This window comes from Fusarium redolens, assembly GCF_020744475.1.
Source record: "Fusarium redolens strain MPI-CAGE-AT-0023 chromosome Unknown BKA55scaffold_11, whole genome shotgun sequence".
In the NCBI taxonomy this organism is placed as follows: Eukaryota; Fungi; Ascomycota; class Sordariomycetes; order Hypocreales; family Nectriaceae; genus Fusarium; species Fusarium redolens.
In genome coordinates this window covers 618773-631021 of record NW_025763674.1, presented here as the reverse complement: position 1 = coordinate 631021, position 12249 = coordinate 618773, and the positions used below count along the sequence as shown (strand labels likewise).

At 47.3% G+C, this 12249-nt stretch overlaps 4 protein-coding genes across 4 annotated transcripts; 2 read left to right on the top strand and 2 right to left on the bottom strand.

Moving 5' to 3' along the window:
• Nucleotides 1-2604: 2604 nt before the first annotated feature.
• BKA55DRAFT_664916 (uncharacterized protein) lies at nucleotides 2605-3990 on the bottom strand (the record flags this gene model as incomplete). The annotated part of the gene is made up of 3 exons (XM_046197728.1): nucleotides 3791-3990; nucleotides 3030-3756; nucleotides 2605-2948 (listed from the first exon to the last, which is right to left on the bottom strand). The coding sequence occupies exons 1-3, from the start codon at nucleotides 3806-3808 to the stop codon at nucleotides 2605-2607; spliced, it is 1089 nt and encodes a 362-aa protein (XP_046047449.1). The 5' UTR covers nucleotides 3809-3990.
• Nucleotides 3991-4004: 14 nt separating this feature from the next.
• BKA55DRAFT_704049 (glycoside hydrolase) lies at nucleotides 4005-5202 on the top strand (the record flags this gene model as incomplete). The annotated part of the gene is made up of 2 exons (XM_046200635.1): nucleotides 4005-4873; nucleotides 4930-5202. Exons 1-2 carry the CDS (start codon nucleotides 4427-4429, stop codon nucleotides 5200-5202), a joined length of 720 nt encoding a protein of 239 aa, XP_046047448.1. The 5' UTR covers nucleotides 4005-4426.
• Nucleotides 5203-5383: 181 nt separating this feature from the next.
• On the bottom strand, nucleotides 5384-7264 carry BKA55DRAFT_677148 (uncharacterized protein). Its single transcript, XM_046198107.1, has 4 exons — nucleotides 6971-7264; nucleotides 6849-6921; nucleotides 6259-6769; nucleotides 5384-6207 (listed from the first exon to the last, which is right to left on the bottom strand). The coding sequence occupies exons 1-4, from the start codon at nucleotides 7083-7085 to the stop codon at nucleotides 5536-5538; spliced, it is 1371 nt and encodes a 456-aa protein (XP_046047447.1). The 5' UTR covers nucleotides 7086-7264; the 3' UTR covers nucleotides 5384-5535.
• Nucleotides 7265-8460: 1196 nt separating this feature from the next.
• Nucleotides 8461-11632, top strand: BKA55DRAFT_541137 (uncharacterized protein; the record flags this gene model as incomplete). The annotated part of the gene is made up of 8 exons (XM_046190349.1): nucleotides 8461-8463; nucleotides 8519-8683; nucleotides 8735-8914; nucleotides 8963-9031; nucleotides 9088-9159; nucleotides 9210-9629; nucleotides 9680-11314; nucleotides 11366-11632. The coding sequence occupies 8 exons, from the start codon at nucleotides 8461-8463 to the stop codon at nucleotides 11630-11632; spliced, it is 2811 nt and encodes a 936-aa protein (XP_046047446.1).
• Between the last annotated feature and the right edge of the window lie 617 nt (nucleotides 11633-12249).

Below are 12249 nucleotides of genomic sequence, written 5' to 3'. Positions count from 1 at the left end.
CGGCGTGATCGCATGCATCCATGTCCAAGAATCTACTATATACAGTGCATTGCGATGATCGAATGCCCATAAACTCTCCACTGGAAGCCTGCATAGCTTTTAAAGTTAATCAAATCTATCTTTCATGTCGAACTCAATTCAAAACAATTGAGACAATAAACAAACAATAGATCGATGATCCCGCCCTTGTTTGGTGAGCTGTCGGCAGTGCCGTGCGTGTTACCAAATTCAAGCTGTTCGCCAAGTTATCAAGCATGAGTTATAAACTGATACCTCATGTTTTATGTTACATACTTGAGTGCATGCATTATTCCAAGGGAATGGGCCAGCAAAGCTTGCTTTCAAAGTGGCGTGACCTTGAATCTCAGTTGATACTACGTATGGTTACACTCGACTCGGCGAGGGTGGGAGGCCCTTTCAAAACATTGGAGCAAATTGGTAACAGTTAGATGCCTAAAGAATGAAAAGCTGCATGCATCTTGGCCGTAACCGTCGCATTCTTCCAGAAGGGTTGCTTCTGTTTCAGGCTTTGATCGTATCCTTCAGAGCATCTCATGCAATGATCTAGGGTAAATGATTAATCGAGTAGATAATTTCCAATACTGAAGGTCAATGTGTTGTACAAATCATTCAAAATACTTCGACTCAGAGGCTGTGAGATATCATTACACAGGGCAGTTGAAGCCTTGTGCGCATGATCACGAGATATCTCGACAGTTGATACAACAACTCCTAAGTTTGGTGACACCAGTGAAGATTAACGTCATATGACGAACACAGACACAAGCTCGGGCATTCCAAAATTGTTCTTTACACCTGTTACGCCAAGGATCCAAGCTATCCCGTCTTCTTCTCACGATCGTTCCTTTTGTACAGGGTAACTGGCATCGAGTCCGACCCATGCATCATAAAGGCGTGTGACTTTGCCGAACTCCGTCATCGAGGGGGTATAACATCATTGACAGTCTCATTGTACGCTATTACTTAAAATTTACGAATTTTTCAGAGTCGGCATTTTTTGAAGTGGTGCAATGATCGTTGTCATGGTCGTGCTTTGTGTTGAAACAAGAACCGGTTGTTTGTCGTACAAAGTTGAAAGACACTTTGTATGAGGACGGAGGACGCGAGACAATTGCCGTGGTGAAAGAGAGACCTAATTGATACTGAAATGATCATAGAGTAGTCAGATTTTCTGTGTCATCCAGTCTTTCATCAATTGCATTGCTGTGTTGTAGCTTGGCTCTCATGGCCAACCTGCTTAGACATGAGAAGAGACACATGGCAGTCCTCTAAGATTGCAAAGCAGAGTTTGGATTGAGTTTAAGTATGTAGGTATTAATGCAGGTACTGGATTGCTTTTATGGTTTAGGGTTGCGGCTATGAATATGTTTTGTCAGAAGCAATACATTAAAACAAGCATGATGACCAGACTTTCTCTCGTGAGTATTAAGGACATACTTGATTGCCTACAATGGCTCACCTTAAGGAACTAAAAGAGATTGCTCGTCACAATCACTGATTTAATCGCCTTATCCTCGTCCACTGGTGGTTCAACAGTTAATAATCAACGCTCTTATTCATGAAACATTATGAGAGGTACCAAGCTCGTACATCATGAATCTGGATACTGTCCAACTTGAATAAGTGATATAGTAACTTAGATATGGAGTTATAGAAGGTCGGAAATAGTAGAGCTTTCAGTATTTTCGAGAGGGGTTAGGTGGTCTGTGGTACAATGATATAACATCAGTCTATCACAAGGTTAAAGGCATCACCAACAACACCGTAGACATTTTTGAACAGCCCGTTCAATCAGAAGAATTCTCCAAGTTAGCAATATCTACTCATGTATGACTTTTATCCCCAGATCGCACTTATGAGGTACTCACTTGGCATTGGCTTTTTGTGTTCGTGTCGTCTTCTTCTTGAGACTTCTCAACACTACGATCTTTCACATACGACCATACCTATCAGAGAACTCGGGATCCCGTCCGCTCTCCCATAGATAAGCTGATAAGGGGCGGATTAGTAGTTGGGTCGGTGACGACCAGCGAATCCCCGCTGTTGTATGTTTTTGTCCTTTTTGCTGCTGGTTCCAGAAGCCTGATGACATCTTGAAAGCGAGAGACCTTCTCATCTGTCAGGGGGAGATGAGATCACGGAAAGTTGAAGGTTACTAGCATATACTGCGGAACTTTCAAGAAGAGTGTTTAAAGGAGATTTCGATCTTACTAGAATGTCGAAGTGGGAATCTGAGTGGGAACGTTGTGGGTTTCCTGATAAGCTAGGTCAAGACGACCCGGCAAGTTTGTTGTATGGCTCATGCGGCTGAGATCAAGATATAAAAGTTAGGAAAGTAAGTGTCATTAACAAGAGAGGCAAACGAATTAATAGTAAGTAAGGTTTATCCCAAGTTTATAGGAAGTCAGAGAAGGAGCAGGAAATCCCAGTAGGAACACAACAACATGGCAATAGTTGCCGTATGTTTAGGCGAAGACATCTCTCTAAAAGTAACTGGAGGAAGATGTATTCGTCTAACAAGAAAGGGTACTGGTGCTCCTTGGTCAAAGGGGAAGTGCTGAGCTAGATAACATAACCTCTAACCTACTCAACCGTATCAAGCCTTGTAATAAAAGCCCGTTCATACTCAGAGTTACATGGTCCAAATCCCCCTAGCTCAACTTTGAATGGGTATCCTTCAATCCTCAAAACCTGCAGAGAACCTGAAGCAATGTTCTCAAGCGCAATCAACGACCTAGACGGCCAATCAGGCGGCCTGTCAAAAACAACATCCAACACCCGAAGATTCCTGAAGTCTTTAAGGCAATCCATAGTATCCCTGGCCTCTGCAACTGAGAGCCTCCGTGCTTCTTCACCTCCAAGAAACAGCTCAGACTGGGCTTCTAGCTCTTTTGGCCCTGGAGTAACCCACTCGCCATTGACCCATTCTCTCTGAGCAAGAAGAGGATCGAGAACAGTTTTTGGGGATTAGCTTCTTGTTCCCAAGTAAAGCTCCTTCAGATGATTACCTTTAAAGTCGAAGTAACTGGACCAGCGGCTGAAATTCTGAATACATATGCAATCGAGAACCAGCACCTCTAGATTGTCATGTGGATCAACAGGAAGCAATTTCTCCATACCACCCAAGGTCCCTTCACCAAACTGAAGACCCCGTAGCGAATTCAAGAAGGGTTTTGTTCCAGGCCGAGCTTGCGCGAAAGATGCTCGTAGATCCCGCACTTGTTCCCAATCTGTAATGAGTCCTGCATCAAGCTGTTGGAACGAAAGCGTCTCTAGCTCCGTTACCATATACAGAATGGCCAAGAGTGCAACCTCTGTACAGTCATCGTATACAAATCCCTCCCAGCATGTCCAAGGAACATCCATTTCATTCCACCAAGGAGGACGTAGACCTTCTGCCTTGAGGGTGTCTTGGAGTAGTGCCGCATCCTGTGAATGGTTCAATAGCCAATACTCTAAAGCCTTGTACCGCTCTGTTTCGGAGTGAAGCTCCGTAGAGCACCTTATATGACGGATAGACGGTCCGACTTGTGGATGTTTGACAATATTGGCCAGAGCTGCGACGATGTCGGTAGCATTCTCCAGGATTAGACAGGTGAAGAGGAGGTGTCGATTATTATTGTAGACAGACTTGCATGAAACCACTAGGTTTAATAGGTCACGGTGATGTTCTTGCGCCTTTATTGCCTCTTCTTGATTCGTAGGTTGGATGAATGGGGATGCATTTATGATGTGCTGAGCCGCATGTTCGGGCAATGAGTCCCATGACCTCCAGCGGTAAACGCATGATAGATGAGAACCGATCGATTAGATTTTGATACAGTATCTGGCAGGCTTAAGGACGAATTCATAGGCAGGGTTTTGATGGTGATGTTGTCTGTTTGGTGTTTCAATGCAGTGTTTGCGCACAAGGCATCCTGATATCACGTGGTCTTAATGCTGGTGTACCTATACGATTATCTCGAGCTCAGTACCTCTATCAACAGATTTCAATGAGAAGGTCGATAACATACAACTAAACTCTTGGCCTATTCTCGTTTAGCTAGATGTAAGCCAATGGCTGTCAATTCGGTCGCGGAGTAAAAATAAGGTATGATGCTTAATTGGGATGATCATTGAAGCTCCGAGTTTTCACTCCCCAATTAGGGAATTCACCTTGGCTTTTGTTTAGATCATGACATTCCCCAGAGTTAATGTATTAAAACACGTTTGTTTGAATGGTGGAAATACTCGGGGCTGTTTCATCTACATGCTACCGGCCCTTGTCAGTTAGTGTCTATTCAACGTCGTCCTCATCGTTATATAAGACGGCAGTCTTTCACGATAGGATGTGATCGTCAAGCTTCTCAACCCCAGAAGTTGGATCATCCGGTCATATCCCCATATAGCTTGAAAGATATTCAACATGCATTTCTTCTACTCTCTTCTCGCCACTGCTGGCCTGGCTGCTGCCCACGGTTTCGTTGAGACTGGTACAATTGGAGGCCAGACCTACCAATTTTACAACCCCTACACTGATCCTTACATGAACCCTGTTCCCAAGCGTATCTCCCGCCCAATTCCAGGCAACGGACCTGTTGAGGATGTCACCTCCATCGATATGCAGTGCAACGGCTACACTGCTGGTGGTATCAAGGGAAGCTCACCTGCTGCTCTTCACGCCGATGCTAAGGCTGGATCAACTGTCAACCTGAAGTGGACTCTCTGGCCTGACTCCCATGTTGGACCTGTTATCACTTACATGGCCCGTTGCCCCGACTCGGGCTGTGATACCTGGGAGCCTGGTACCCAGAAGGTTTGGTTCAAGATTCAGGAGGCTGGACGTGACGGAACTAGCAACAACTGGGCCACCGTAAGTATAAGTCCTTGTGATAGGAGGTTACAAGATTACTGACGCTGTCATACCAGAGCCCCTTGATGAAGTCTGGCAACTCAGGTGTCAACTACACCATCCCCGAGTGCATCAAGCCTGGCTATTACCTTGTCCGCCACGAACTCATCGCTCTTCACTCCGCCACTGGATACCCCGGAGCTCAATTCTACCCTGGCTGCCATCAGCTCAAGGTCTCTGGCTCTGGTAGCACAACTCCTTCAAACCTCGTTGCTTTCCCCGGAGCATATGCCAGCACCGACCCTGGTGTTACCTACAACCCTTACCAGGGTGAGTATTCTTCCGTCTGAGCTGAAATTTGGGCCTTGCTAATAGAGGTCACAGCCACCACCTACAAGATCCCGGGCCCTGCCGTGTTCAAGTGCTAAATGCAATATTGACTTGTGCTGAGCATCAAGTTTCTTCCCACAAGTTGGACTTATCATTATGACTGCAGGTCAGCCATGGACATACATTTATTATTTAGTAGCACCGAGATCAAGAACAATGTAGCTGTATATGTCAATTCATAGTAAATACATATGGCTTTGGCGCTAGACAAGACACTTCCATCAAAAGAAAGGACCATAACAAAGTCGCAACGATAGAAAATGAAGATCCAAATGACCTGCTGTAACTCGACATCATTTGGCATTGCCATTCGGTGGTGTTCTCGTTCCGGAAGAACTGAACGTCGCCGCCCTCTTAACCACCTGCACAACTTCTCCTGTAGGAGACTCAGTATGAACCCACCAATGCCAGATGATAGCCAACAGCACTACGAAGACAGTGAGAGGGATAGAAATCCACAACATAGTCCAGAACAACGGTGTAAGTCTGACGTCCCAGGTTGTACCATCTTTCAGAATATCAGACGTAAACAGCTGGGACCCAACGACAGTAGCAACACCAGTCGTTGGTAGAAAGATCATCGTAATAGCTGCAATGACCTTCATGGAATTCGAGTCCTGGATCATCACCATCGAATCTTGCTGAGTGACAAGGTTGAATGACAGTGTAATGGCGTTATCGATGCGCTTTTGGAGACTGCTCAGGCGGAGTTGACTAGACGTGAACAGCGAGCGCCGATACTGGAGAGTTTCGCGCAACTGTTTGATTATTGGTTCCCGGAGAGTTGGCTGCTCTGGGTGTTTATGATTGCCGACGTTGTGGAGAGTTGCGTCAACAAGCATGATGCATGAGTCAATTGCCTCTGCTATGTGGATGATGTGCTTGGCACAGTTGTGCATTGCAGAAAATGGGACCTTGGAGCTCATCCTGCGAATATTCTTAGAGTTGGCATACTCAAGAATCAACTGGGAACCATCAGTTAGTTAGGCATGACATATGGAAAGACGGTGACTTACATGTTCCAAAGGACCAAAAACAGTGTTCATCTTCCAAACAGTATTATCAACCTCAAAGTACAGAGCTTCAAACACAAGATCAAACAGAATATAGGGATCAGTCGCAACATGCTGCCACGCCTTCGCAGCAACAAACTCGTTAATCCTCTCCCGCACCCTCTGCATAACTCCGAAGCAAACAAGCGTGATGCAACCATTGTTGTCGACTCTCAGAAAGAAGCCCGCGCGATGCCAACTATAGTCCGCCTGTGGAAGGGTAGAGATGTGATAACCCATTGTAGCAGCACGGTTGTCAATTTCGGGGGCATTGCCGGGAGTTTGCTTGATGTCAATGTTCTTGCAGAGGAAGTGAAACCAAGAGCTAGAGCCATGAGCGTCGGTGGAGCGCCCGAAGCTGTGGCTGACAGATTGTAGACGTTCTTTGGTGAAGTCGCTGGGGATGTTGAGGATGTTGAAGAGCTCGATGAATTGGGACAGGGCATCTCGACGGGGAAGATCAAGCGGTGCAAATCTGGAATTGTAAGTCCTTTGCATTTTCAACTGGTGCAAAACAAAAAGCACCATTTTGTTCTGTATTGAGATAAACTTACACAATCCTCAAGCTTGCCCTCTGTCGCAGACAACGGGCGTTAGGCTCCAGGTACCAACGGCCTTCTGGATGATCTACAAATGATCAGCGAGAGATTCTAGCTTCAAAATTTCAGTCACTTACCGTGGGTTACTTCCCAGATGTTCAGCATCCATTGTGGAAAAGCGACTGCGAGCGGCGTTTGAGTCGCCTCTTGAGCAAAGGCATCATAAGGATTAGCTCTCTGGGTCCAGGACATGGTGAATATTTCGCGAGTTACGACTCTGGATCACTTTGACCGAGTGAATGGACTGTTACGTTGCTTGTCTTATGATGGAGAAATCCTCCCAGAGTCTCAGCCATCAACACCAAGGGGCCTCAATTGTATTCCTTGCTTGTCCTAAGCACAAGCGCCGAACCCTTTCATCTAGGACCATGGCGTCGTGATTGTGCATTGTCATTTCATGTATTCGTTTCTATTTCAGGGATATCGCAAGCTTGCAGCCCCCAGATGTGTCTAGACCAAGCCATGTTTCAACCACCAAAACGCCATATCCCCGTCTCTGAACGGAAATGGTCCAACAACGAGTCTAGATACAGGATCAACACCGCATTGGCCCATCTCTCGCGTAAAAACTAATATAGTTAAGATTATCAAGCTTCCCGACCTCCCGGGTTGGGTTACACTCAGACCGGTCTAGTTCCCCAGGGCTGAAAGTCTCGTTGACCAGGGGTTCAAGAGTATCAATGCTGCTATTCGCTACGGCCTGAACGCTATCGTTTGCAACTCCCGCACTTCTGATCATGTGGGTTTCACAACCAAACGGAATATTAGTGATCCTGGAGGAGTTTTCGGATAGATAAATGGATTCCTTGTAAAGATAGCCCAATGATAATCCCTGGTGAGACATCTTCAACTCGCCCGGCATGCCGCTTTTGGTCAAGGGGTCCCCTGTGGCTCCTCTCCATGGCGCCAAACCTCACAAGGCGTCCTATCCTGACACTGCGTTTGCGACAATATGTCAGGGGTTGTGATACTCTCAAAGCCGCGGGCAACGCCATGGCTGAATAGTCCTAACCCCCGGCCCCTAACGGCCAATATCACAGTTGCAGAGGCTGCGAGTGACATATCGAGACTCAGCCGCTTCTAATAGTTTGCTGTTCGAGCCTCAACCTCACGGAAGATGCCGTCTCCCAATCTGTCACCAGCGTCCTATCACCGTTGCAATATTGTGAGGCTGAATGCAGGAGGTCAAGAATAGTCACACACGTCCACGCCCTTGATACCAGGCTCTGGACTCAAGAATGAAGGGACCCTGCACTTCCTGAAAGGTCTAGGTCTCCGGTGGCAAAAGGAACGGCGCTATCAAGCGCGTTGAATCGAGATATAGTTGAAAATCGGAGTCTAGTCCCTGTATTCTCATAGGACGGATGGTGTGTTGCACCCATTCAGCTTGATGTTCACCTCCTTTCAGTCAGGCTGCGGCTCCTTTGTGGCATATGCCGTGGGGTTGCTTGTGGTTTATTAGCGTTGAGAAGAACCATCTGTCGGTCTGAAGGACTTTGACCCTTTCTACTTCCTTCATCCCGCGTTTTGTCACTTCCTCTTCATCACAGCTCCCCATATTTGAACCATGGTATTTCCCTCTCATCCTCTCTCTTGCTTCGTTCAGTCATTGACACCTGTCACAGGCACACGGAGGGCACTGGGATCCCAACTCTGTTGGCAATGTAAGCCTACTTGACTCTTATCTACAGAAAACCGGTATTAACAAGAGCAAGTATAATCAGACACCACCTCCTACTGTACCGCATCAAGCACACGGTGGTGCATATACTCCAGGCAGCTCGGTCGTTGTAAGTACCCTATATATCGCGTTTATCCTCCAAGTCTCTCATATTTCATAGTCCTATCAGAACCAGCCATACACTCATCCTTATCAACAAGCTGTATCGCCTTCTACAAGCCCACTCTCGGCCCAGCCCCACAGCTATCCAGCTTCTCCTGGGTCGTTAGGATACCAACAGTCAATCCCTCTCGGACAACCTCAGACGCACAACACGATGCAGTACCAACAACAATCCATGGTTAGTAACTATCAAATCCTCAATTGTTGCGCTCACTAAACAAAGCAGGCCTACAATGGTCAACAAGGTGTCATTTATCAACAGGGTTCTAGCAGTGGTCAGCAGGACGGGCCAATGGTAAAGCTCTTCCGCGGTTGTTTTTGTTTCTAGCCTCTAAATTGAACATTTCTTAGCAGAACAAAGGTGCTATTGTCCCCGTAACCACCACGCCCCTCACGGCTTCGACCAGTCCCAATGAGAAAGAAGTGAATACCCTCCCATCTTCACCATAAGTACTGACTAACAATGCTTTCAGGTTTCTGAAAAGGAGTTTCCTGTCAAGCTCAAGGGAAGCAAGCACTTTTTTGACTCACGCTCCATCTACCGATGGCGCAATCCCGTGTTGTACCAGAAGCCTGGCTACAACTACACGGGCAGTGAGGTTAAGATGAGACATAGAGACTATGCTGGCCGTGTCTCATTCAAGCCTCGATCAGATCGTTATCTACATCATAATGATGGCTACCTTCGTAACATGTATGTTGCATGTGTTGATGACATCTATGAAGGACCTTGCACTTCTACTTGGAAGAGAACCTATGTTCGCAAGGTTGCTCCGATGAAGGTGCGCATTGCCACATGGATCATTGACTTTAGCTACGACCCCAAGAGTTGGGAAGATTGGGGAATCATGGTGTTGAGAACTTTCCCTGCTGCCATCGCCATGGCTCTTGTGGTAAGTCGCTTGTTACTAAAAGACGACGACAAGTATACTGACATTGGCAGTTCTGGGATGGCAAGCCTACTGTTATCAAGCGACGTCTCGCTTATGCTCCTGTTCTCTATAGATATCACGGCGACGCCAAGGTCTGGAGCAACTTGCTCGAGAATCGCAAGGGTCTATCTCTCATGGCTCGCAATAACCAGATCTACCGCATGCTACGACCTCGCTATCTCTGCTTCCTTCGTGAGCCATTCAACGATGAGAATAGAGGGGTAGATGTCCGCAGTGTTGTCGAGTGGGAGAACAGTGATGGTCAAGACACAAACCTTGCCTATCTCTTTGTCGCCTACTCTACTGAGCATTTTAGCCATAGCTCTGAGCAGGACATGATGGCTCTTCATCACATCGCTGAGACCGCTTGTCGAGCTGCAAAGCTTCCTGCTTACTGGATCGCTTGTAGCTGCATGCGTGATGAGAATGAACTTGAGTCTGATGTTTATCGCATCTCAGATGTTCTCCGTGGTTCAGACAGGATGGTCATCGCGGTTGGTAGGGGTAAAGGCTCCAATGCCGGACATTCAGGCAAGGCCAACACTGAGTCTCTTCTTCGCGAGTGGGGAAGTCGAATGTGGACTTTCCCCGAGGTTCTCCTGAGCCCAGGCCGAACTATCTCGATCTACACTCGTGACGGAAACCTCCAGTCCCCTTTGGTTGTCGCCAAGAACCAGTTCGCTGCTCTTGTTTGGACGTACATGGACTCTGATGTGGCTCGCCATCTCATTGATCATTATCTCGGCTCCATTAACCTGAGTCGCCTGGAGCAAGCTGTTTTGGCTCTCAAGTGTCTTTACAGCCGTCACACCACGGAATATCTCCCTGGTGACCAGGCTTATGCCCTTATGGGCCTCTTGAGACTTCGACCTCAAGTTGACCGAACCGATACTGCCTTCCAGGCTTTCTCAAGGCTGTCTTTGGCAAACGACTCTGACAGACTCCTCGAGAGATACATCTGCACACTCCCCCGAGACAAGGACCAGCCATGGTTCGACATGGAGGATGCCTATGAGTCATCTCTCTGGGACATCACTCCTTACTGTCAGGTAGCTGGTATCGCCGATAACGACACCATCATCATCGATGGTGCCTGGGGCGTCTCCATCCGTTGGAAGGCTTTCTACCCAGTGTACTGGTCTACGGGACCGTCTTGGAAGAGATCCTTCGCAGCACTGGCTATTGAATGGAATGGTGCCTTCTTCATCATTGCAATTGCACTGATCGCAAGTGGCGCATCTGCTAGCAGCTCTTCATCATCTTCCTCTAGCAGCATGTATGGTTATTCCACTGGCAGCAGCGCTGCTTCTGGAGCAGCCTTGATTATCCCTGGTGTCATCTTCCTCATCCTGTTCGTTTGGATCTGGTTGATCACACCTAATCTGATTCGAGTCATCTATGGTGGCAAGTTTGCTGATACTCAAGCCGAGATGTTTGGCTTTGAAGGACATCTCAACGCCCCCACTATTGAGAGATCCATTTTTGGAGGTAACTTTGGTCGCTTCTCCTGGAGCACCAATGGAAGCCCCCTCAGCCGAAGTATCGTCAATGGAGACGGTGAGCGTGTGGGTGTTGATCCTTACAAGGATCCTGAGGTGAGAATGAAGGTTGAGGCAGCCAAGCAAGCCCGCCCAGGCGATATGAGGGTGAGTCACTTTCTTTTCTGTGGTGTTTTGATTGTTGACTAACGATGACAGATTTTCACTCTTGTCGACACGTACAACATGGAGTTGACCTTGTTCGAGGCTGTCAGGCCACCAGTCACTCTCATGTTCTGTGCTTCCGAGGGCGGCATGCAGCGAGCTATTGGATGCTCGTATGAGTGGGAGACACAGACTATGTATCGTGAAACTGTCCTCAGAATGCCCACAACTGCCTTGAATCGAATGGGTCGTGTTCCTCGGTTCCGCATGGGCATTCAACGACCTCTGTATCCTTCTGCTCCGTTGACCGGGGTAGTCTAAGCATTGTAATTGGGTATCATGGAAATCTAGCTTGGAATAATGCTTCGATTCACTGTCGCTTATCAAAGATCATCAGTCTATTTGTATCTAATTTTCTTTCCATTTCTTCGAATTTCGAACAAACTTTATGTGATGTGAAGAAAGCATGATTCCGCCAGCGTTTATAAAGCCCCGCCCGTCGTTCAAGTGGTGATTTCCTACTCTTTCATCTTTTTACTTGGTGGAAACCGAGCGGGCAGTTCCCTTCACCAAAAGTTGTAACGAGTAATCGCGCCTGTGATGAACCCATGGCAATGAAGCTACCCAACCTGCAGGGTAGAGATGCTCAAGCAGGCAGTCCACTCGACGGGACAGTTTGTTATACTGGGAACTGAGGCACAGAAATATCCATGTCTTCGTTGCGGTATGTCTTCCGTTGCCTGTCTCTTTTCCTTCATTCAATGTCATGCCAATGTTCTCCCTCCCTCCCTGCCATTGGACTTCAGACATTCTTCGGCGGACCTTTTATTGGCAAGACATGTTGGCGATCAACCCTTTTCTCCTATATTGACAGCGCTCTTCCAGACCTGACAGAGGAACAGCTGTATACAAGGCGCTTAGCCTACCGGGACAGAAGC